The 26,434-nt window shown below is 40.6% G+C and overlaps 1 protein-coding gene across 1 annotated transcript in view; it reads right to left on the bottom strand.

Moving 5' to 3' along the window:
- Positions 1–26,434, bottom strand: part of ARHGAP42 (Rho GTPase activating protein 42) — a 204,912-nt gene that overhangs the window by 43,579 nt on the left and 134,899 nt on the right. Inside the window, exons 7-10 of the mRNA XM_042457785.1 lie at positions 12,899–13,003; positions 4,816–4,945; positions 2,459–2,559; positions 1,460–1,569 (exon numbers count right to left, since the gene is read on the bottom strand). Coding sequence (XP_042313719.1) covers positions 1,460–1,569; positions 2,459–2,559; positions 4,816–4,945; positions 12,899–13,003 — 446 coding nt within the window. The remainder of the gene's footprint in view (positions 1–1,459; positions 1,570–2,458; positions 2,560–4,815; positions 4,946–12,898; positions 13,004–26,434) is intronic.

Here is a 26,434-nt window from a genome sequence, read left to right as displayed (position 1 = left end):
GGAGGCATGTCATCAAAATGCCACACCCCTAGGCGCCTTGAAGTCGCCCCCATCTAATTGGCTGGGCGGCTTCTAAGCATCTTAAGGGCATGTGCCATCAAAACACCACGCCTCCACGACCGGCTTTTCAGGCCAGTCGGTTTTGATCCTAAATTCTGGTAACAGAGGTATAAATGATGTTTCACATCAAAGAAGGTTTGTACATTTTGGCACAATAATGAAATAATACAGAACTACAGCTGGCTGTCTATATTCACCAATTTAATCATCCAGGGCTTGAAAATATTTTTAAAAAGATATAATTTTTAAAAAACCCTTTGATTTTGCCATTTTATATCAGGGACCCCACTTTACTATGCCATTATATAAAAGGGCTTGAATATCCATGGATTTTGGTATCCACGGGGGTCCTGGATCCAAGTAGCCACTGTAGTTTGAATTGGAGGAAAGCAACACCTGATCATGACATGCAGATGTTTAGAATAACAGAATTGGAAGGGAGCCCAAAATGTATCTAGTTTAAGCCCACGTCATGCAGAAATATACCATTATACAAAGTACTCCTGAAAAATGGCTATCCAGCCTGTTTAAAACCTCAAAAACAAGATTCCATCACACTCCAATGCAATCAATTGTACTCTTGAACAGTTCTTACAGTTAGGAAATTCTTTCCTAATGTTTATGTGGACTCTTTTTTTACCCCTAGAAGTGTTACTATGGCCAAACAGTTTTATATGTCTTTGCTTGAAACCAAGGAAAGTAGCTGCTTGGTGTTGCTTATCATTTTCATGCAAGTAACTAATTTTGTTGCATGGCTGAGGCTTGCTCTCAAAATGAAGATACTGGCCATTTGGCTTTCTAAATATTTTTAATTATTTTTATTTTCTTTTTATCTACTCTAACTTTCCTTCCTGAAGCTGGGTCTAAAACCCATTTTGCTCTTAAAATTATTCTCCATATTGTAGACCTATATGCACTTTTTAAAATTTGGAGAATGTTTTGGACTCTTTATGACTCCTCCCCATACTTGTTTATTGAGTTACTTTCCCACATTTCTCCTGGCATGAGGTTGGAATTTAAAATGCTTGAAATTATTAATTAAAAATAGATGATACACCCCACTCAGGTTTAATATTTAATGTATATAATTCACTTTCTATTATGCACTGATTAGCTTATGTAACTAGATTTATTGTTTTATTTAACATTTCATTATTGTCTTTTATGTGAGTTACATGGTCTTTACTTCAGTTGCTATGTCACTAACACCTTTCATATAGTATCTTCTGCATTTTTGCTAAAATGCAAAATCCATTTTTGCCAAATAAGCAAGATCTTGCTTATAGGGCTATTTGAATGATAATCTGAGCTTGGGAAATATATTCTTTTGGACTACAGTTCCCAGTATCCTGTGACAGTTTCCAGTACATATTGACCAGGCATTTTTAAAGTCTCAAACCTTTCAACAACTTCAATATCGAAACAGAAGCGTTTGTCAATTGAATCTGTTTTTCTTCGTATGCAGGACTTCAACTTGAACACTTCTGGTGTACTTGGGACAAGACCATTCTACAAAACAGCAGAAACAGGGAAAGTGGGTTGATCAGTCATCAAAATGTTAGTTAAACATCATACATATGTCAGGAGTGCTATCGAATTTAAATAAATTTTATTTTATCGATCATATCAATTCTGGTCAAACAATAGCTCAAAACACCTTGAGGACCAAAGTTTGAGAATCGCTGGTCTACATGAATTGAAGGCCTAAGTACAATTACACTAATTCATTAAAAAAAGATTACAGAAAAGGCAATTAAGTGGAAAGATAGTTCAACCAAACGTATCCAGATGGAGAGTGTACACAAGGACTGTATGTTTGAAGAATGTTGGAGGTAGACATTTTTCTGTGGGAAAAGTTGTACAAATGCCAGTTCAGACAACACAAGAAGTCAGGTATCTGCAGGAATCCTGGCTTAACAGTTACAAGCATCAAGCCTGATTGTTCCTGCTTGTACTGATAGCGGCTTAAACAAAGCTTTGCTGCATGGCTTGTTTATTGTATTGTCTGATACTGGGAGAGAAACAAGCCATTAAAAAAGGAAAAGAAATTGTGTTTGGATGACATGATACAAAAACAAAAACCACACAGCAAATTTTTATGATTTAGTTAGCCACTCAGGCTACAAGCAAATTCTTCACAACAAGAAGCCACTTCCCCTAACTTCCCTGGGTTGTTGTATCATTTAAAGAAGGTTGTTTGGTTCTAACCACGATCAACATGAAATCTAGGTTTTTTTTAACTGACTATACAACCTTTCTGGTTTGGACCTACCTAACCAGATTATAAGCCTTACTGGTCTGGACATAGCTAACTCTTTTCCTGTATGTAACCCAATTTTTGTCAGTGGATGAAAAGCCCGTGTCTACTCCTCCTTCTCCAATATGTGATAATGCTTACCACTTTCCCTCCAGACTTTGGTTCAGAAATGCTCATTGTAAATGCTTTTGATCCCTTGTCATAGGTACAGTAATGTTTTATCCAAGTGAATCCCAGAGGTCCTAAAGATAAAAAAGAAAAGGAAAAAATCATTATGTTTATTAGAACAAAAGCTGTCTGATAAAAAATAATCATGGTAAAATATGGAAGCTATTTGTTTTGTCACAGAAGTTACTGTCAGTGCATTTTCCCCAATGCTCCACGTTGTAAATTCTACTGCTTTGTGTATAATGTTACCATACACAAGTCAAAAATTAACTTTTCACAAAACCAATTTTAAATGCCAGGAATTTAATTTTAGATTATCTAGGGCTGTATCCACATTGGAGAAATAATTTAGTTTAACACCACTTTAACTGCCATGGCTCAGTGCTGTGGAATTCTGGGAACTGCAGTTTGTTGTGGCACCAGAGCTGAGAGAAGCCTAAATGTCTCATAAAATAAAATTCCCATAATTCTATAGCATTGAGCCATGGCAGTTAAAGTGGGGTCAAATTGGATTATTTCTGCAGTTCAGGTGCAGCCTGGGTAGCCTTTTTAAACATTAGCACATAGTATACTGTTTAAGACTTATTATGTCTAATAGCCACTTGGTTGTATGCCCGAATGCACTTACGTAATCTTTCCAAGAGTCCCATAATAACCAGTTTAGCTGGTGCAGACAACTATATTCACCTGTAAAGCTAAACTATATTCATTATTCAGCATCATGTATAGAAAGGAACATTCACCCACAAAGAGAAAATAAGATGTTAAAAAAGTAGATGTTTCATCTCATATTTCCTACCATTATTTGTCATACAGACAGGAGTAGTTAAGTGATATGACAGCATCTAATAATAATAATAAGATTTATCTACATCCAGAGTAGAGAGAATGAGTATAATGATGCATTTTATGCTGAGATTGTTACAGAAAGTGTGGCAAATGAATCCAGTTTTCCAGTTTGGGGACAGTACATACACCCATCATTACCTTTCACAATGACAAAAACATCATGTAGAGTTTTTCCTGATTATATTCTCAACAATCAGCAGCCTAATCTCCTATGTTAGTGAAAAATCTGATGCTTTCCTTTCTGCAACCACAATAGTGTCTGTGTCATTCTCTTAGCCTAAACAAATGACCAAATCCTTTCCTCTTCAACAAGAGCATGTCAAGTTGGCCTTTCACTATTTAATGAAGCACCCCATGTGCCCAGCATTTCACTCTGTCCTTGCTGTCCTGTTAATGACACCCAAGGTAATTTCCACTTAACAGGGGGATTTTTTTTGGTAGAATTTTATTATTATCAGTCAATTAAAGGGTACAAAACTGCTCAGAACAATCTGCCACCATTTCTAAAGCAGGGAAGTTTGAAAAACATAGGGAGAAGGAGGGAGAGACTGAGCTGGGAGGGAGTGACTCTTCTTTAACTCATATGCTTCTTAATAGAAGTACTCAGTAAAACACAATAGTGAGAAAGTCAACTATAAACTCAAACTGCATTGTTATTGCGATCATAATTTTAGAATGTGATCCTATGAGCCGCAGTGTGAACACCTTGGAGCCAGGATCTGTATTAAAGTTGTTATACCAGTGTTCTAACAAAATGAAAACAAAAATGGGACCCTACAGTTATGAACATTGCTCCAGGTGTAATGTTTTCAAGTTCTCATCACACAACATCATGACAACAACAGTGGGAGGCTTCCTGTTCACAGTTCTTGTCAACAGAAGCTCCTGTTAGCCATACTCACAAAATAATGATGGATGAGCACCTGGCAGGCATGCTTCAGCTGATATAAACTGCTACCAGCAGAGGGCTGGACTACATATCTTTCAAATCTACAATTCTATAATTCTATGATGATACATCCCCACCTATATTAGAGCTTATTAAAAAACTATTATCACTGAGGCTGTATTGGACATTAACATACACTAGCGGAGCTCCCCTGATGACTGTAAAATAGAAATCAGCTCTAAGAAACTATCACACTCCTCATATTTAGAGTTCTGAAGAAGAGAGCTTCGTGTGTGGAGACATACAATATCATTCTGTATCCTGATTTTCCACTATCCCCTACTGCATTCTCCACATGTGGAATAGGTTCTTCACTTCAGATTTTCAGATTCTATGCAGAGTAAACATTTTGCCAGCATGCCTGATCAGGATTTATGAGAATTCTACGTATATTGTTTCCTGCCAATCAAACCTTATACAAAAATTGACAGCATTAATAACAGGACATGAAATTACTATTCTGTAATACAATGTATTATTCAGTGCCACATTCCTGCATGCACAGTTGTGAGCGGACCTACATGCTACTCACGTTTCTCTTGAACGTAAAGATAGCCTTCCATCGTCCACTGACTTGGTGGTCTGTAATCCTGACTTGCTGACTTCATTCTCTGCATAAGTCGTTCTACTTCCTGCCTCGTGCTTTCAAAATTATTCCGCGTCTAAGTAGCAAGATACCGGGGGGGGGGGGGGGACAATGATGATGATGAATTAGGATTCTATCCATGCTGTCTTAAATGACCAACTCCTATGTCTTTGGCATTAGTTGTAAGGAAATGGTAGTAAAAGCAAACTGAGTTAAACAGGATTATACTACTAAGTTAATCACTCCTATACTAATCCACAGTAACAGTGACTCTAGTTTTATTTCTTTGAAAAATCATTCAGTGTACAACCTTTCAGAAAGCTGAACAAAACAAAACATGAATGAAATGGTTAAAAAATAAAACATATATAAAGAGACATATATAAAGAGACAAAAAGCAGCTGAGATCATTCACATATGAAACCTTGTGCTGATCTATACTGTAATAAAGGTGAACTGAACAGAACATATATAAATCTATCAGAGAATCCAAAAAATAAAAATAAAAAACCACAATATACAATTTCACCAAATTTCTAAAACCTTGCTTTAAGCTATTACAGCTAATGAAATCATTAAGTGAGCTTTTGGAACAATCAGGCTGTTATCAACCAGGACTATGGTGACTGCATGACCTGCTATCAAAACAGGCTGCCAGTAGGATCATTTTTACCATTCCTTTTGGTGCCCTTGAAGCAGCTTCTGGCCACTTTCTTTTTTTTGGGGGGGGGGGGGTTGCATCATCTGAATGTCACACCCCCAATGTGGCTGGAAGTTGCTTTTTTTGGTCTGTCTGTTTTGGGCCTTTATGATTTTTAATGATGTCAAAGAAGTACAATATTCTTTGATCTTCATAAATCTGTTTTATGAATTCAAAGATTTAGCCATGTTGTTCTGTAGAATCAGTATGTAGACAGATCTGGTAGCACCTTTGAGACTAACTGAAAGAAAGAAGTTTGCATAGATTTAAGTCTTCCTCAGATGGATTCGGTGGAGTGGAAAGCCAGAGATAGACACACATATATTGTCAGGGATGATGGGAGTTGTAGCTCTTCACCTCTGGCTCTAACTCACCACCTTGTTATGCAGCGGTGCTGACCAGCTTTGGTAAGTGGTTAATGCTTTTCTCCAAAGCAGCAGAGTTTCAGAGAATAGGCTGAAGACCCTGACAAACTCTCCAAGCCTTCTCACTCTTCTTCCTCAGAAGTCTCTAAACTTCTCCAGGATCCTGCTGGCTCTTGTATCTTCACTCAAGACACCAGACAACTCAGTAGTCTTGTATAAAAGATCTACTTTATTCTACTATATACAAAAACTATATGCCCTCACAAACTCTACAATCTCCAACTATCCACAACTACCCACAAAATACATTGGCAAACATAGCAATTATTATAGCCATTGTTAATCACCACCCACCAGTCAGTTTCCACGCAGTGGGTGTGTACATTCATTTTGATTGGTTCACATAGTTCAACCCATACTTAAGAATTTCATCATTTCACCTTGTACACTTAATGAATCTCAGGTGTTTCCACTTGTACATTCTACAATTCTATCCTTGGCTTTCAAGACTTCTAAATTACATTAGCTTTTTCACCTGTGTAGCTTCTTAATTGCTCTTGCTTAGTCATTGTGACTTTCACATACGTATTTTATTTCTACTACTGTATGTCCCATGTTGCATTTTCCTTAACATATATATGCCATTTGTGTGTGAGACTGTAAACGCAAATTCAAAATTCTTTGCGTTTGTAAATGAAGTGGCAAGTTCAGTTTTATTGATACTTGTTGGTGGACAAAGACCACAGGAAACTAACCCAAGGTGAGGAGAATGGATTCAGGTGGGAAACAGAGAGTGATATGAAGGTCAAGGACTTCCTCATGAGAATGGGGGTTAGATAGTGTTGAAATGTGTGTAGTGTGCCAGGAAACCATTTTTTTATTCAACCCATTGCTGATGGATTGTAGTTTGTGGATGAATTCCAATTCTACTGTTTCTCTTTCCAATCTTAATTTGTAGTTCCTTTGTTCACAAACTGCTGTTCTGAAGTCTGAGATGGAATGCCCAAGGAGATTCTTAATGTCTGATTTATGTCCATTAATCCTTTGACACAGGGACTGGCCTGTTTCTCCAATGTAGAGTGCTGAAGGGTATTGCTGACACTATGCCTTACTATGTCAGCAATGCCCTTCAGCACTCTATATTGGGCAAACAGGTCAGTCCTGCACCAGAGGATAAATGGACATAAATCTGACAGTAGCAATGGGAATACCCAAAACCCAGTGGTAGAACATTTCAACCTCCCTGGGCATCCCATTTCAGGCTTCAGAACAGCAGTTTTTGAACACATCACTCTCAGTTTCCCACACTAATCTATTCCCTCACGTTGGGCTAGTTTCCTCTGTCTTTGTCCACTAATGACCATAGTTAAAATTGGACTTGCCACTTCATTTCCATATACAAAGGATTTTGAATTTGAATCAATGTAAGTCTTTCAGAATTTCCATGTTGCCTCCATATATGTGTAATAAGAACTGTGCATGAGTCTTCAGAAGAAATTATTTTGTGGATTAAATGGGCCATTCCGTATTGCAAAACCCAGACACAAACGAAGTGTTCAAAAACCAACCACAAACATAACATGTAATGGTACTGACTGGTTTCCTATCAATAGAGCCTAAAACTCCAATATATTAATTCTTTTAATAATTCCATGTGACGCAGGAATGCTTAGTAATAAAATAAGCAAAGTAATTCATGGCTCTATATGTATTCAAAGCTGCAAAACACCATTAGTGGTTTTGGTAAAAGCCAAAAAAATGATTGATGCATTACTTCTTAAGTACATTAAATGGGAAACATATTTTGCTACAAAACAAGCATCTCCTTAAGGCAACAGCATTATCACATCCATGTCAAGTGGTCTTTTTGTGTGTTTATTATTTTTAGCCACAAATGAAACAAGAAGCCAAAAAGTGCAGGATTTTCAACAGATGTGTTAATATAATGTAGATACTAGCTTCCTTAAGATTTCTGTTTTTAATATTTTCTTCCGTTGTTCTGTTTTACACATCTCCAAAGTTCAAAAAACAAATGAGATACAGTCCTGAAGAAGCAGCAATGAAGACTTATAACATGTCCAATTCATTCCACTAACGTCATGTCCACACAGCTGTGTTAGTGTGGATGAGTATGCAAAGGGAACTTGTAGCATTTTTGAGGCTAACTACCAACTCCTTTCTTTCTCAGTTAGGTGCGTTACAGACCGCTGAAAAGTGGCGGCCTGCACCCGCCCCTTTCCCTGCTGGATCGGGGCCTCAGTGGCTAGAGGGGCAGCCGCTGAGGCCCTGATCCGCCGCTTTCCAGGTCGCGGGGAAGCGGCAAAAGGCCCCTTCCCCGAGGCTTGGAAAAGGGTGTCCTTGGGGCTTCAAGCCCCAAGGACACCCCGCAGCGGCTGGGAGGAGGAGAAAGGGGCCGCTTGGCCCCTTTCTCCCTTGCGTCACTGGGTGCAACCATCTAAAGGCTGCGCCCAGCGACGCAAGACCAGGAAGGAGCTCCGTTTCGGAGCTCCTTCCTGCTCCAACGAAAGGGCGCACTAAGCCCCCTCGCACAGCATGACGCCGTCATGTCCGCGCCGCCTTGTTTGGAGGCGGCACGTTCATGACGCCATCATGGCGGCCCCCATGTAGATGGGGCGCCGCCATCTTGTACGTCCTCAGGACGTATCAGGCTTGGGGGCGTCAAGAAGTGACGCCCCTTTTTAAACCTAGGACATCCTGAGGACATCCCTTATGGCGGTTTGTAACGTGCCCAAGTCTCAAAGTTTGCACCATGTGCATTATTCATGGTGCAGCGAAGTATCTCAGCTGAAGGGTGTGGGGGTGACCTTGGGTCTTTATTTTGCTCCAAAGGAGCTGTGTGTTCAGAGCCAGGAATAAACTTTGCTTCTACTTACTTTACTTTATAATGTTGCTTCTACTTATTTTCCTTTATAGCTGCTTTCTCCAACCTGTATCTTCCAGATGTGTTGGATTTTAAATCCCACTAGGCCAGTGCACCTGACATGGGCATGGTGGGATTTGTAGCCCACCACAGAACTGGATTGGGGAAGGCTGCTTTAGAACAACAATGAAATTGCATGCAACTCATAGCCAAGCCAAACATGATCACAGAAACTTCAGTGGGAATGTATTCATACAGTGCTGATCCACTGTATAATTCTGCCATATAATCTCTCTACATAGTAACTGTCAAGTATCATATTGTGAAAGCTTTTGAGAATTGTAAGACTGCACTGTTAAGGATGAACATCATGTTTAATTCTTAAGCATGAATATTTCATTGCAGGCCTCAGTGAATACTACCAGATTTGGTAAGATACAAGAGACAACCTGACATGAGAGGACTAAACAGAAGCTGTAAAGATGTCAACAACATCTAATGCTTGGAGTGTGGCATCAAAGAAAACTTTCTATCTTGGAAGGAGCATCCAATGAATTTGTCCTGGGAATTTTGTAACAAATTTTTGATCCAAACAAAAGATAGAAATCCCTCTGCCTTTCTTCCCCAACAGATTCAATAAGGCCAGACTTGACATTGAATTGCTTTTTGGTACAAATTGAAGCTGTAGTGTCTTGATGGGTACATGGTAACAGCCAGGATATTAACCTGAAAGACCCTAGAGAGCCAAAGAGGTGGCTCAGGTAAAAGATATTCACTTACTGCCGCTAATTCTTAAAAATAAAAACTACCATCCACTACTATATACCAAGACACAAAATATGAAACAGGAATGTTTCTGTGTAACGAAGCAACAGTGACCTCTGGTGCTTTTATAACCAAGTGTTTCATTATAATCTCAATACATTGCTTGTTTCTTTGGGGATAGCATCTTTGTTTTTCCCATCGAATTCATTTTTTTACATTTCTGCTGAAAACAAAGATCCAAGGTGATGGCCAAATATCAGATTTTACTTCTGACATTTCCAAATATTTCCCTCAAGTTAGCATTGCTTTTCTGACACCTCTGGGAGAGAGCCACATTTTCAGGCATACTTCTTGTGTCATCACACAGAAGCACACAACCTGCTTCCACCTGGATTTATTCCATATAAAGATGTAAGTTTTTGTTTTGTCTTGTTTTCTCATAGGTAAAAACAAATAATTTCAAAGGTTTCCTCCCTTCTGGGTGAGATCATGAGTATTTTTATTCATTTCTGAAGACTTTCCATACTTCAGGACTGTTTCCTATTTTTTTAAAATTTGAACCAAGAAAGGGTGTGTGCAGAAGTATTCTGCCACAAATGCATCATATCCTGCACTATCTATCTATCTATCTATCTATCTATCTATCTATCTATCTATCTATCGGCAAACAAATTTTTCACTCCCAAAGTGTGAGAAATCCCACACGATTTGCCATTTTCTCAATAAGAGTGTTGAGACACCCTTTCTCACTAAGTGCAAGATTTTTTTTAAACACCTTTACTCTACGAATAAAGCTAATTATCTAGGCACTTCTTATTTTTTTGTTCCGAACCCAGCTGGGTGGAAAGCAGAAGATAAAAGCTCACGTGACTGGCTCTGGCCACATATCACTGGACTTTGAAACATTACCTAAAAAACATAGAGACATTTCAAAAGAAAATGGTCTTTGCACAGCATACTAACTTATCCTTGTTAAGATGGTCTAAGAAAAGTCTCAGGCTTCCTCTAACAAACAGATGAAGACATCTGGGCCCATACAGACAGGCCAAAATAAACCTGCTTCAAGTCACCTTTTAGGTATGCTATTTAGATAACACACACATCTTAAAAGGTCAGAAGCTGCGCCAAAGTTCTTAGGACTGGAGCGTGGCTTTGGCGCGGCTTCTGACCTCTTAGGACGCATGTGTTATTTAAACAGCATACCTCCAAAGTGACCCGAAGCAGCTTTATTTTGGCCTGTCTGTTCGGGCCCAATGAGTGGAGTTTGTTTCTGAATGAGGTCTATAGTCTTGGCCAGGGCTATATTTTCAACCTCTCTCACTGCCTGTCTAGATAGTTTGCACAGAGATTATGCAATTCTGACCACAAGTCACAATATAACCAGCTTGTTTCTCCACTGATTACATAAAAAAGAAGCCCTGGCGGTGCAGTGGATAAAATGCCGGTACTGCAGCCACAATGTTGTAAGTTTGATCCTGGAGGACTCCAAGGTTGACTCAGCCTTCCACCCTTTTGTACGTTGGTAAAATGAGTACCCAGCTTGTGGGGGGCAATTAGCTTATACATGAGTGTAAACTGCTTAGAGAGTGCCGAGTTCACTGATAAGCGGTATAGAAATGTACATGCTATTGCTATAATTTAAAATAAAAACAAACAGACCAAAACACTGTCTGAGCATTTCCAATTAATTACTCCTTACTTGGGGTACTGTTAGGGTTTTGTTGAATACATGTAAAGACCGGCAGGGGGACCTTTTGCTGAGTCTCACAGCCCTGGGCCCTACAATTTCTAGTTCATCCCTGTTGTAATTGTGCAAGCAGTATTGAATGTAACAGGAAAGAACAACAACCTTCATTTGCCTTCTCCTTCTGGATAATACTGTGGATTACTTTAGAGTAGGAATAGGCAACTATAAGGTTGTTTCTGGACTGCAGCTCCCATAATCCCTCTCCACTTTTCATATTAGCTACAGTCGATGAAAATTGTAGGCAACCAAACATCTGGAGAACCAGTTGCCCATCCCTTGTCCAGAAGGAGATGTCAAGCAAATGGATAGTAGAAATAGTGGCTTGGAAATAGAACCATTCTAGCAGTAGGGACCCACTTCTAGTACTGTAAAATCAAGTCCAGCCTCCCAAGGTTTAATTAGGTTTTCAGGATATGCCTACATGATAGAAAAATGCAGTTTGGCCCCACTTTAACTGCCTTGGCTCCATCCTTTGGAATTCTGAGATTTTAAGTTTTATAAGGAACCCACACTCTTTGGTAGAGAAGGCTAAAGGCCTTGTGAAACTGCAAATATCAGGATTCCACAGGATGGAACCACAGCACTTAAAGTGGTGTCAAGCTGCATTATTTCTACAGTGCAGATGCACCTCTGTGTCTTTTTCATTTTCTCATTTTAAAGTGCAGGCCAAGGTGTAAGCTATAATTCTCTGAGAGTGAAGGGGGGCACTCCAGATTATAGTAGCTGGCATAAAATTCTACTCCCTGAATTTCAGCTTTCACATAACATCCCTCCCAGCACTATATCTCTGCAGAAGGGGATTTGGGCCATTTCTGTTTTTATTTCTGTGCTGTTTTATCTTGAATTTTTGTTAATCCATGCAATCCCTGGACAGAAAACTGTCCCAAATTTGTCCCACCCTAACATTAAAGAGTGGCCAACATCTATTGTCTAATAAGCCCAAAAAGCAGGTGGATGTTTCCCCCCTCCCTCTACTGGTTGGGGTGGGTTCTCAGTAGCTTTACAACTTACCACTCTTCCTTATGCTTAACATGACTAAAATTAGCAAAACAGTAAATACTGTACAATAGGGACAAATGAACAATGTTGCTCAATATGCATAATAAATAAAGGTGTAAAATTTGATTTTGCTTGCTTCAGAAATTGGATTGATGTAGCATATAATTTAAAATTTCATTTTCAGGGTGGAGTCCACACAATCCTGCCTGTAGGCAAATCACATGTGTGAAGGCATCCATATCACTCTGTATCTGAAGTGTGCTGTATACATGCTTACGTCCATTTGACTTACTAGACATCCTGAATAGGATTATTTTTCTGAACTACAGGCAGAACAAGTTGTAGTAATTTAAAGCTCCAAGACATTATGTCAATAACTGGATTTCCCAAGGCGAAGGGATGAAACTTGACGTGACTTAAGCAGTATGTGAAGTTTTTAATATTTATGCATGAGCTTCCCTGATTTGCGTCCTAAAGAGTTTAGCATCACAACAAAGCACAGATGACATTGCTTTTGTTACAGGTGAAGTTCAGTTATCTAAAAAGTCAGAATAAATGCAGTTCAGCCTTACATTTTGTAAATTGAATTGCAGCTGCTGCTTGTATGGTGCAAACTCCTGAGCCAACTCATATCCTTCATGATAAAATGTAAATAAGCCCTGAAGAAATGCCAAAAGCTGAAAAGATTAAAAAAAAGACAATTCAAAATTAAGCATTAGTCATTGTGCACATTATAGAGCAGAAGTATAATACAATAGACATCCGTTAAAATGGTAAAGGGGTGAAAAACATATAATGCCTAAGGGGAGAAGATACAAGGTGTTCTATGGCAATTCTGTTGGACAATAAAGAGCAATCTGTAGTAGTGATGAAACCCTTTGAAGCCAGACTTTTTGATGTCTCAGAGCAGGGAAGTATGTATAAGGCTCTCTTCCAATAATTGGCTGGCACTTCTATGTATCAAGGCATGAGACAGTGGGGAAACCAAGGAACTACAAAAGGGCACATCAGGATCTAAGATGGCAACAAGCCATCTTAAGAGTGGAGAAATGAAGAATAAGAAGCATGAAGAGAAAGGTCAAATAGGAATCTGAAAGGGGGAAAAATCAGGAGATACAATACGTAGAAGACAAGTGCACAAAGCCACAATTCGAGTCACATTTTGATTAGCAGTGAATACCAATCTAGTGTACTAGATGCTACACATGGAGGGCTGACATCATTAGATAAGTTGGCCAAAGGTAGCTCAGGATATCTACTGACGCAAACACTTGATAAGTTTGTTCAGCAGTAATGTGGAACAGTCCAATATCTATTGCCTTTTGACACACAAGCTAGAAAGTGGAGTGGTACCGAAGGGCAGACATTGGGTCCATTCTAATTGAAGCCACTGCCATCTGTTTTAATGATGCAGAGAGGTTAGCTGGGGAACCAGTTGTCCCTCTGTGCCGTATTTCTCAGATTCTTGATATTACCCCCCAATTACCACATTACTTGCACACATTCCTGCCCATGGTTTAAAAGTGGCTAGAGTCTGCTGTCATGATGATCAGATGAACAATGGATTCTCTATAGCTGCCTTTCCACCTCTGATTATTTAACATGGGAAAATGAATAGCAAAACAGGAACCAGGATCGAGTTGGCCAATGGCCACCTTGGCTTGATATAGAGAGCATGGAATACTACATGTTTGAACTTCTTTCCCAAGAGGACCAACTTGTTCCAAAGTTCTTTAATTCTAAAAGCTGGCAGCTGTTTTTTGAGAGAGTTCAAAAGAACTCTTACGCCCATGAAAATTAAGGGCATACACTATTTAAAGAAAATTGGTTGGATCCAGAGTTGGTGAAGTTCTGCTAGAACTGGAAGAAGGGGAAAGGTGACAATTTTCTCCCATTTCACCTTCTCCTTGCAGTCCCTGGCACTACTTCCCACCCTGTTCTGAACCATCTAGAAGAGCATGAGAGGTGGTGCTGTGGGCTTCAATGAAAAACAGGATTATAAAAAATTGCTTTTGTTGTTGCTAATTGCCTTTGCTCTGCTTAGGTTTTGTAACTTAGGGGGGATACAGATGGGTGGCCCCATATCACACGTTTTTGCCCCTCGTCGGTGCCACTCCAGGTGGCTTCTTTTTAGGGGTGTCATAATGGTGCTCCTGCACCATAATGCCGTTGCTTCTGGCAAGCACAGTTTGGGCACTTGGACGCTCGTGCGTCATAATAGCATGCTCCGTGTGAACGGGGGCGTGGCAATATGGTGCTCAGGTGCTGATAGTAGGGCTGGGCGCGTGTGAATGCCCAGCCCTAGTGAGCCCTAATTTCGGCCCCAGGCCGGTGCAATTCACCAGTCTGTACAGGGCCCTAATACCCATGACTTCCCTAACAGAGTCGTATTCATCTAGCACAGGGATCGGCAACCCCCGGCTCGCTGGCCAGATCTGGGCTGGCGAGGTGCCCGGACCGGCCCCAGCCCAGTCCTGCCGCTGACTGCTGCCAACACCAGGCGGTACTGTGGCAGCAGCGGCAGGAAGGGCGCCGAGGAGGGCGGGCCACAGACGGCCTCCATGGCTGAGGAGGTGGAGGAGGAATGCGCAGAGGCAGGCTGCCAGACAGTCACGGGGAGGGAAGGAAGGGGACGGGGGTCCTCCTCCAACAGGGCTCCCCCCCTCCAACAGGGCTCTGGCGGCCGCCCTTCCCTTCGGCTGAAGGGAAGAGCCGAAGGGAACGGCCTAGGACGGGTGCCCAAGCCCTTCCCTTCGGCCTCCCTCCCCTTCGGCCGAAAGGGCCCCTTGGAGCCCTTTTGGCCGAAGGGACCAAGGAGAGGGCGGGCACACTCCTCCTCCTCCCCATGGGGCTTCGGCAGCCCTGTGGTGTCCTTCGGAGGACACCTCAAGCCTGGCAAAGCCCCGAGGAAAGGAGCAGGGGCTGCCGGCCTCGTTCTCCTCCTCCCCACGGGGCTTCAGCAGTCCTGAGGTGTCCTTCAGAGGACACCTCAGGCCTGGCAAAGCCCCAAGGAAAGGAGCAGGGGCCACGCGCCTGTTGCTCCTGCCCCTCACAGGCCCTTACTGGTCCCCAGCTGTCTCTGAGGGGCAGCTGAGGGGCAAGGAAGGGCAGGAGGAGCAGGCGCGCGCCTGTCACTGCCTCTCCCAATCCCCCCCACTTCTAGCTGTCTCTCAGACAGCTGGAGGTCGGGAAAGGGAGCAGAGAAATCCCCGCCCCCTGGAGGGTGGAAGCTCCGCCCCCGGCATGTGGCTCTGCCCCGGAGGGTGGAAGCTTCCCCCCCGGCTTCGGCCCCCCAGTTGTCTGAGGGACAGCAACCCGGCCCCCGGCTCAAAAAGGTTGCCTACCCCGATCTAGCATGTGGTCTTTCTCTCCTTCCCTTGACCTTTCCTAGCATCATTTTCTTTTCTAATGAGTCATGCCTTCTCATGATATGGCCAAAGTATGATAGTCTCAGCTTGATCATCCTGGCTTCCAGGAAAGTTCAGACGTTATCTGTTTAAGGATCCTTTTGTTTGTCTTTTAGGCTGTCCACTCTTCTCCAGCACCACATCTCAAATGAATTGATTTTTTTCTTGGCTCTTTTCACTGTTCAGCTCTCACATCTGTACATGTTAATGGAAAATACAATGGTTTCTACAATTCTACATTTAGTGCTCAGTTGCATATCTTTATTCCTTGGGATTTCTTCTACTTCTTCATAGCTGCTCTTCTCATTCCTACCCATCTCCCTCCTCCCGAGGGAAGGTTTTGCTGGATCCTATTTCCTTTTGCAAACAAAAGCAGATCTTTCGTTTATTGAGAGGAAGTCTTAATCCAATGCAAAGCTTACAGTAAAATTTCTGGAGGGACCACTGTAATATAAAAAAAGCCATATAGATATAATTTTCAAACTCTGGACTCTAAAACTGGGTTCAAAAGAGAATTTCCAAAGCCAGGAAAAACGTGTCAAGAGGAACCACTTCTCCAAATGCCACACTATGTGCTGTTTTATCTGTCTGTCAAATTAGTAAAGCTTAACTGATAGATATACAGTAATAAAACAACCTCAACAAATCTGCAAACTGATATATCTAGCAATTATTTTGCCTTTACCGATATGGCTAATCTTAGCTACAACCTTGGCAAAATTTCCTACAATGCAATTTTTAATTTTTTAAAACTCTGTCTTGACATCTTCCTCACATACACTTTATATAACTCAGTTCACAGAAACATACTACTAAAATGTCATGTTTGTGCAGCCAGGCTTCAGCAAATTTCCATTTTTAGAACACTTATTCAAAAAATAAATCCTGCTCTGTACTGAAGACAAACAATAACTTAGCACTAGATGGCAGCAATGTCATCCTTAAATTCTGAAATGTATTCAATTGATATCTTGTATCCTAGTATTGAATATTTTTTCAAAAGATATGTTACACTGTTCATGTAGTGAGTATCCTCTGATCTAGTCACAAAATTTGGACCAGCTTGTGATGTAGGTTAGTGCCGTTACTTTGACGTTTTTCCAGTGCATCTGCTAGGAGTCACATAGAAAGATAAAGAGAGTCTCAGTGTGATAAGTAGTCTTAGACATGGGCAGGGAAATTTTGACCCTTCAGATTTTTAGACTTTTAGCACTCAGACGTCCCATACAGCATGGTAAATTGTAAGGGATTATGGAAACTGTAGTGCAAAACATCTGGTGATGCAAAGGCTCGTAAGGTGAGTCATAAGGCAGATCAGGGAATAGGGACTTTGCCTGTGCTGGATTTCACTCTCTGAAATCTCAGGCTTGCAGTTTAGGTGTGCACCTTGACTCCACTCTGAGCTTGGATGCCCAGGTTTCATCAATGGCCAGGAGTGCATTTGCACAGCTAAAACTAGTGCGCCAGATGCGCCAATTTCTTGAGATGTCAGATCTGGCTATAGTGACACATGCCTTGAATACATCCCATCTGGACTACTGACCCATTCTGTGGGGCTGCTTTTGGAAGCTGTTCAGAAACTTCTGCAGGTTCAAAACACCGCAGTCAGAATGCTGACCGGGGCCAATTAGATGGAGCATATAACTCCCTTGTTGAAACAGCTTCAATGGCTGTTGTTATTTTGTTGTTGTTGTTATTTAGATTTCACTCTTCTCCCAAAATGGCTTACAATATTAAAAAACTGTACAATTAAAAGCATACAAAAAGATACATTAAAATAGCATTAAATTATTCCATATATTAAAACAAATTACATGTTAAAAGAATAAAATATAGTTAAAAGGGTAAAAATGTAACACCGCAGCCCATTCTTTAAAAGCATTCTGTTTTAAATGCCTGTCTGAACAGAAAGGTCTTAGCCTGCAAGTGGAAGGACAACAAGGAAGGGGCCATTCTGGCCTCCCTGGAAAGGAGTTCCACAGTCCAGGGGCCACCACTGAGAAGGCCCTCTCTTGTGTCCCCATCAATCATGCTTGTGGTGGTGGTGGGGCTAAGAGAAGGGTCTCTCCTTATGATCTCAGAGTCCTGGCCAGCTCATATATAGGGAGATACAGTCTGCTGAATGGCCTGGACCTGAGCCATATAGGGCTTTGTAGCTCATAACCAGCATTTTGAATTGTGCCCAGAAACAAATTGGTAGCCCGTAAAACTTTTTCAACAGGGGTGTTGTGTTGTCTCTGTAACCTGTTCTTGTTAATACCCTGGCTGCAGCTCTTTGGATCAGCTGAAGTTTCTGAACACTCTTCAAAGACAACCCCAAGCAGACACATTACAGTAGTCCAACCAGGATGTAACCAAGGCATATACCACCATAGTAATTTCTGACATCTGAAGAAATGGGCACAGTTCGTGCACAAGCTTTAAATGTGCAAAAGTACTCTTAGTTACTGCAGAAACCTGGCTACTGGTTCATTTCCAGGCGCAATTCAAAGTGCTGGTCATGACCTATAAAGCCCTATAGAGCTGAGGTCCAGACTATTTGAGAGACTGTATCTCCTTATATGAACAAGCCAGTTAGTTATGCTTTTAACTTTTGTATATTTTATGTGATTTCATATCGTTCATTAAGAATTTTAATTGTTCTGAATTTTATTGAAAAATTGTAATTATTTTTTTATTTATCTGTGAGCCACCTTGGGTCCCTCCTGGGAGAAAGACAGCATACAAATGAAATAAATAAATATAAAGAAGGCTCCTCATCCTTGTTTAAATCAGGGATGGACAGAGTATAGCCTGTGGGCCTGCCCAGTGTTGATACTGTGTTTTGGTGTTGTTGTTTTGTTTTTTTTGGAGGCCTCCTAGGATGGCAAGTTTGGACTTGCTGAGATCAGGAAGCCCCCCAGGTCCAAAAAGAGTGCACCCCAAACAAAAATAAAAACCACAAGTGACCAGCCATCACATCTGCCTCCCCCCCCCTTTTTTTTTTCTCTCCACCAGTCCTACCAGAGTTGCTCAACCCGGTTTTAAATGTTTCTCAATAAATGTTCAACATGTAAATGTAAATATAAGACCCAGAACTTTGGAGGAGTCAAGCCAAATGAATTCCACAGTTTGTTGAGCTTTCCCCCCCTCAGGATGTTTCCAGATGGCGGATACTTATGCAAATGGAAGCTATTATTCAGATATTCTGTCCTTTTTCCTCAAAGGGTGTTCTTAGTATGAAAAAAGAAGAAACAATTGTAAAACAGGCAAGAGCTGCAAACTGAAGACATGACCATCTGAAAGTTCTAAACTTGCATGAATGAAGCAGTATAATTTTACTGTACTGTCAGACTTCTTAGCTTCTTTATACAGAGATTCAACCATCCACAGCTAAAAAAATATAAATTAACAAAAGCAAACCTTGACTTTGTCATTTTATACAATGGAGACTATTTTAATATGCCACTGTATATAATGGGACTTGAGCATCCATGGATTTTGGTAACCACAGAGGGTCCTGGAACCAAATCTCAGCAGATACCAAGGGCCCACTGTAAAAGGCACAGCAGGAAGCAGTCCTAGTTCAGCCCACATCCAGTATGGAAGGCAGGCCATAGGATATGTGGATAGTATAAGGTATAAGATCTTGTCTGATTTTAGAAGCATAGCAGGATCAGTGCTTTAGTACTTGGATGGGAGACTGCCAACAAATACCAGGAGCTATGGGCTATATTTCAGAGGAAAGAACTAGCAAAACCACCTATGAATAGTTCTTGCCTATGAAAACTCTATGAAATTCATGGGTCAACAGGAAACTTTAAGGCACATACATACAAGAACATGAAGTCCTCATTCACAAGTAAATAGTGCAAACATCAAAACAAACTGAACATCCCTGTTGAGAGCAGCCTGATCCTTTAATCTAGAAGAGTGGCAACGCTGAGAATTTTCACATGCTTCCTTGCTTTCTTTGGGTGATCTGTGCAACATTTTAACAGTGGCACAATTTGGGTCACAAGGCCTTTGCTCTTCTTATGCAACCCTGGCATTTGCCCAATTTCATCATTCTCCAAAACAAGGCTTCATGTTTACTAAAATTCTCTCATAGTAGAGGGAAAAAATAATGGGAAAGGCATAAAGCCAAACTATTCTAAAGCATACAGTTAGGGACCACATTAAACAGTGTATGCAGAAGCATTTCCCCCCCTTTTTTGAAAAAAAAAAAAAAGGCACAGCCATTTCAAAATGAGTGATTGAGACTAGACAAGTAGCAGGCAGGGGACTGCTTAATCCTTTCCACATTTAATTCCAAAGGATGTGGAGAAAAAGCCAAATGTGGGCAATAATTTGGAGAGCAGAAACCATCGCAATTGGCCCCCAGAAGTAGTTTCTCATGTTAAAAAACTGCAGTCAGGATAAGGTTACACACATCTGCATACAACGTCAAGTGCAGCCTAAAGAAAGACTTTTCTCAGTTGATATGCTGATATTTTTTAAAAATGTAACTGTTTTAAACTTACACTTCAACCATCTGCTCTGGATTCAGTGATTAACAAATTAGTCTTCATTTACAGCATGTATCTAATTCCAAAACAGGAACCATATCTGAACACTAAGCTCATTTGCCTCTATCCCCCCTTCAGGGCAACCATGACGAGATCAGAAGGTGTTGCTTTGGCTTTTGATTAACTACAGCTAAACACTATGTCTTTATCCAGACAAACTGCAGCTAGTCATAACCACACTTTACTGAAACAAGCTAACGTCAGACCACAGTTTATGAAATTGGTTTGCTTCAATAATCCATGGTCAAGATAACTACAGTTCAGGGCAGGGATGGGAAAAGGAAAGATCTCTTCGGTTCCTGTGTGGGCTGGATGATGTGAGAGGAAAGGGCCATACCTGTAGTGCCAAAAGATCCACAGCTGAAGCAAAAGCCAAAGATTCTTCAGCCAGCTACTTCATGGAGACATGGCTTACCTCCTTATCTACTTTCCAAAATGAAGGAAGTCAAAGGGGGAGCAAAGTATACTCAGCTAGTGCTTGAGCTGCTGAGTTCCAACTAAAAGATCCAGTTGAAACCTTGATCATTTGAGTAAGAAGACATTTTCATATCTCTTTTGTCTCCTCTACAGAGCACAGGAGAAAAGCTAGCTGTATACTCTACTACCAAGCTGAGTCCAGAGTTTGGGACTCCGCTAAATTGTAAGAGCACTCTTTTTCTTTCTCTTCCATCTGAATGCGAGAAACTGAAGGAGGAACAAATTTGGCTGGGTGATGTGGGTGCACAACTAGCTTCACTTATCCTTTGCTTTCCCCACAAGAAGAGGAAAAAGCAAAGCAACTGAGCCACAGTGTTGAGGCTACTGCTTATGTGCTTGTCCTGTCTCTCCTCCCCTGGGGTTGGGGTCTAATCCCAAAACCCTGTAGGCTAGATGAAATGACCTGAAAGGTGTAGCCTGTGGATAGAAGGTCTCTCATCTCTGGTTTGGTGTTCAGACATAATGCTACATTGCTGGGAAGTGAAAGTGAGACTTTCTGATTTCCTCACAAGTGCGATGGCTGCATGGGTGGAAGAACATATGAGCCTAATAATGTTCATTCCTATAACAAGTAAATACAGTTTATGATTATATGCACTCCAAATACAACACTGTGAGGTTGACAGCAAACTTAGGTCTGCCACTCTTTGTGGTAATGCTTCTATGTTTTTCATAGATGTATGGCAGCCTATGATTCACTGGTTGGGTGTCTATCCATAATTGTCTCCCAGTGCCAGGATAAGCTGCATTTGTTCAAAGTCTCCCTATGATGCAGCTGTTTAAAGTGTGAGTACCCTACAGTAATCACTTGAGCAAAATTCTATGATGGTTACAATCGTAGCAAAATGTTGCTCCATTTCATTATTGTAAAAGCTGGTTGTTATATTACAAATTATCAACAAAATCCAGTTTATGACTGGATATCCAAGTATGTTTTGTGCAATCTCCAATTTTATTTTTCTTTTAAAACTGAACCAGGAAGACAGTAACTGCTTGGCTGATGAACTGAAGGCCGGAGGTCAAATTCTTACCCTATCCAAAATGGAAGTGCAATCTTCTTCCTGTGAGAATGAGATGACCAAACAATCTCAGGGTCACCAACATTGTATAAAAATAAATAAAACACTCTTTCAGGCCTCTGATGCAGTATTTTTTGAATGCTGGAATGCCTGTAGTCCAGCTGCTGATATGCCCAGGGTCAGGACTATATTAAATCAGCTAAGCTTTGATTTACTGAACTGGTTAATTTAGAGATACAGATGATGGTAGATATGCTATTTGGGGTCAAGCTACAACAGAAATTTGGGAATAAATAATCAGCCTACATAGCCTTCCACACTGTTGCATATATATCATAAGATGGGTATAATATGAAGTGATAAACTGCATGTGTAAATGCATCAGAACAGACTACCGTAACCACCATATTAGTATCAACTCAAATGAAGTGCTTTTCAATAATGTTAGTTCACATGTTCTGATGGGTTTAAAAGGAAACAACACAGAGTTATGTGTGAACTGTTTCATAATCAGTTGTTCTTGTATTTAATAATAAACGTCATACCAGCCAAAGAGTAAGCATGCTTTCCCCACAAATATACAGTGGGGCAAAAAAGTATTTAGTCAGCCACCAATTGTGCAAGTTCTCCCACTTAAAAAGACGAGAGAGGCCAGTAACTAACATCATGGGTATATCTCAACTATGAGAGACAAAATGAGAAAACAAATCCAGACAATCACATTGTCTTGATTTGGAAAGAATTTATTTGCAAATTATGGTGGAAAATAAATATTTGGTCAATATCAAAAGTTCATCTCAATACTTTGTTATATATCCGTTGTTGGCAATGACAGAGGTCAAATGTTTCCTGTAAGTCTTCACAAGGTTGGCACACACTGTTGCTGGTACGTTGGCCCATTCCTCCATGCAGATCTCCTCTAGAGCAGTGAAGTTTTGGGGCTGTCGCTTTGCAACATGGACTTTCAACTCCCTCCAAAGGTTTTCTATGGGGTTGAGATCTGGAGACTGGCTAGGCCATTCCAGGACCGTGAAATGCTTCTTAAGAAGCCACTTCTTCATTGTCTGGGTGGTGTGTTTGGGACCATTGTCATGCTGAAAGACCCAGCCACATTTCATCTTCAATGCCCTTGCTGATGGAAGGAGGTTTGCACTCAAAATCTCACGATACATGGCCCCATTCATTCTTTCCTGTACACAGATCAGTCATCCTGGTCCCTTTGCAGAGAAACAGCCCCAAAGCATGATGTTGCCACTCCCGTGCTACACAGTAGGTATGGTGTTGTTTGGATGAAACTCAGCATTCTCTCTCTTCCAAACACAATGAGTTGTGTTTCTACCAAACAGTTCTACTTTGGTGTCATCTGACCATATGGTCTTGTATGTCTTCCATTTGCTAATTATTGCTCCCACAGTTGATTTCTTCACACCAAGCTGCTCACCTATTTCAGATTCAGTCTTCCCATCCTGGTGCAGGTCTGCAATTTTGTTTCTGGTGTCCTTCAACAACTCTTTGATCTTCACCATAATGGAGTTTGGAATGTGACTGTTTGAGGTTGCGGACAGGTGTTTTTTATACAGATAACAAGTTCAAACAGGTGCCATTAATACAGGTAATGAGTGGAGGACAGAGGATCCTCTTAAAGAAGAAGCTACAGGTCTGTGAGAGCCAGAAATCTTGCTTGTTTGTCAGTGATCAAATACTTATTTTCCACCATAATTTGCAAATAAATTCTTTCCAAATCAAGACAATGTGATTGTCTGGATTTGTTTTCTCATTTTGTCTCTTGTAGTTGAGGTCTACCTATGATGCCAATTACAGGCCTCTCTCATCTTTTTAAGTGGGGGAACTTGCACAGTTGGTGGTTGACTAAATGCTTTTTTGCCCTACTGTAGTTCAACTATAAGATTTTATGATCTGCATGAAGAAGCTTTGTTCAGTTTTCTAATGCAGCCGTTCTCAATATTTTTACCCTGAAGGAACCCGGGAAATCATTTTTAGGTCTCAGGGAACTGTTGTAATATCCATCATTTTTAAAATGCTGTTTTTCAATCACAATCTCTTGTGGAATCTCTAGTGACCTCTCACAGGATACTCGGGATCAGAAACACTGCTCTAAAGAGATTTCAGATGGCAGTAATTGGAAAGACCCCCGTGAGAGCCACTGCCAAAGTAAACAGTACAGAACAAGATAAACAAAGAGTCTTGATATTTTGTTGTTGTGTTCTGCCTTCACATCACTTCTGACATATGATGAACCTAACACAAACCTATCATAGGATTTTCTTGGGACAATGGGTTCAGATGAAGTTTGCCCCTGCCCTCCTCTGAGGCTGAGAGAGTGTGACATGCCCAAGGTCACCTAGTAGATTTCAATGGCTGAATGGTGAATCAATCCCTGGTCTCTCAAAACACTGTATTTTTTGGGGGGTGGTGGTGGTTACTGATACAAAGATACTTGCAGATAATCTGCAAAAGCAAGGGTTTTCAAGATGGAGACATAATGCTTAGCTCTGTGCCATATGCATGGTTGAAGAAGACTGGCTTTGTATTATGCAACTTTAACCATGCCAACAGTGCAAGGCTTACAGTTATGCTTCCATCTTGAAAATCCTGCTTTGCAAAACATACTTTGAAAGCATGCTGGTGTTGATACACCCACTCCCCAAAACACTTCTGCTTATTTGTTATGATCTACTGAACATTACACAAAATGTTAGCTATCATATCAAAGCCATTTCAGTTCTGTTGCAGTGCTGGGTTTCCTCCTACAGGTTAATAACGGGGCAGGGGTTGCCAGGACTTCCCACAAAACATTGAATTTACGACAACTGATAGAAAGGCAGAAGCTTGATTACATTTATGGTACTGTACACACAACATTGTTCTTAAGGATTCAATAGTAAATCTGAGCTGCTAGTTTTGTTCTTTTTACAGCTGTACTCTATTTATTAGCCTCTTACTAAAAGTAAAATTGATGATTTTTGCAGAGGCAAGGGATGGAGACATTTTAGAGAACTATTACTGGTGTGAATATGAATCTGACAACAGGTCCTACTAGTGCATGATCTACTCTGACCAGCGCTTGGGATAGTAACCTTTTGGATTACTGCCAGAATGCCGTAGTCAACATGGCCACTAGCCATACTGGCTGAGAGATTCTGGGCGTTATAGTCCATTAAAAAAAAATCATTTCCAAGCTCTTACTCTGACTTGCTATTTTCCTCCAGGTTTTCAAATGGGAGTCTCTCCCAGACCTACCTGGATGTAATCAAGATCATAGTTAGTACTTTTCTTTTGTACAGAACGTATGGGCTTAGCCATTTCTCTACTGCTCCCAAAGCCATCCTGGGTACTATAATGCCCCTACAAATGCACTCAACTTTCTTTTTTGCACATACCTTCTATAAGGTAGATTTATGATAGTAAATGTTTAGGTGATACTACAGTTTCCTCAAAAAAAAGCCACACAATTAGACCAGAGCAGGAGTAGGCAGCTTACAGTCTATGAGCTTGTGACTTCCAATGCCATTCATAAATAATAGTCACAGTTCCAAACGAACTGTAGTGAAGGCTCTATTTTTGCTATACATATTTTTCCTCCATGAGCTTTCGAAACTACAGTCTGTGCTTTTCAGGCTCTTTAGTTCAATTAACAGTAGTTCAAAGAGTATAGGCAAGCTTGCAGCTCAGTACAATCCACATTTACTTTCAAGTAAGCGTGAACAGAAGTGCAGCCTTACAAAATATTAGCAGATCCACAGAGGTTAAGTGTACTTATTCTGAGATAAGCATGTATAGGATTTCAGCCCTAATGAGTCAATCTAAGGCATATGTTGTTCAGCCCTACCTGAGCAATTACATTTTTTAAAGTAGAGTAACTTCCAAACTTTTACTTTCTTTTACTTCTTTAATAAAAGGTCAAACAGATTTATTGAAATTTGAAAACTAATGCCTTGGCTAAGTTTTTTCAGCCATTTTTTACAGTATGAAATACTTGTCATGTGTAGCACAGACAACATTACTAAGCACAAGTCATTAAAATGTCAGGCAGATAGATGGCAAGTCATCTACAGTTTCATTCCACACTGAATGAGAAATCCTTTACGTGAGCATTTAAGAAACCAAAAATATTCTAGAGTCTAGGCCAGACTTTCAATAACTTACAATATTAAATTCCCTTATTTAATGAACCAATATATTCCACTTTTAATGCAACATTTGTAGATATAAGTCAGTGGCTTTCAAAAACAGTTTTCCTAGAAACCACAAGGTTCCTCTGAAATTCACCAAGGGTTCCTTCCTGAGATATACTATTAAACTTTTCAGTTGAAACATCACTCTAAGCTTCACTTAAAGAAGCTGAACAACACATCAGCCTGATTTCTGAACTGAAAAATCATGGTTTGTAATCAGATAACTAAAGTAAGGATAGTACAAGCCACTGTTGTCCCCTTCATCATTTACAGGTGTGAGAGCTGGACACTAATGAAAGCAGATAGAAAGAAAATCAACTCATTTGAAATGTGATGCTGGAGAAGAGTCCTGAGAATACCATGGACAGCCAGAAGTCAAATAAATGAATCCGAGAGCAGATCAGGCAGGCCTGAGTTTTTCTTAGAAGCCAAGATGACCAAATTCAGGTTGCTGTACTTTGG

The sequence above is a fragment of the Sceloporus undulatus genome, chromosome 3 (assembly GCF_019175285.1).
Source record: "Sceloporus undulatus isolate JIND9_A2432 ecotype Alabama chromosome 3, SceUnd_v1.1, whole genome shotgun sequence".
Taxonomy (NCBI): domain Eukaryota; kingdom Metazoa; phylum Chordata; class Lepidosauria; order Squamata; family Phrynosomatidae; genus Sceloporus; species Sceloporus undulatus.
This window is presented reverse-complemented; position numbering and strand designations above follow the sequence as displayed.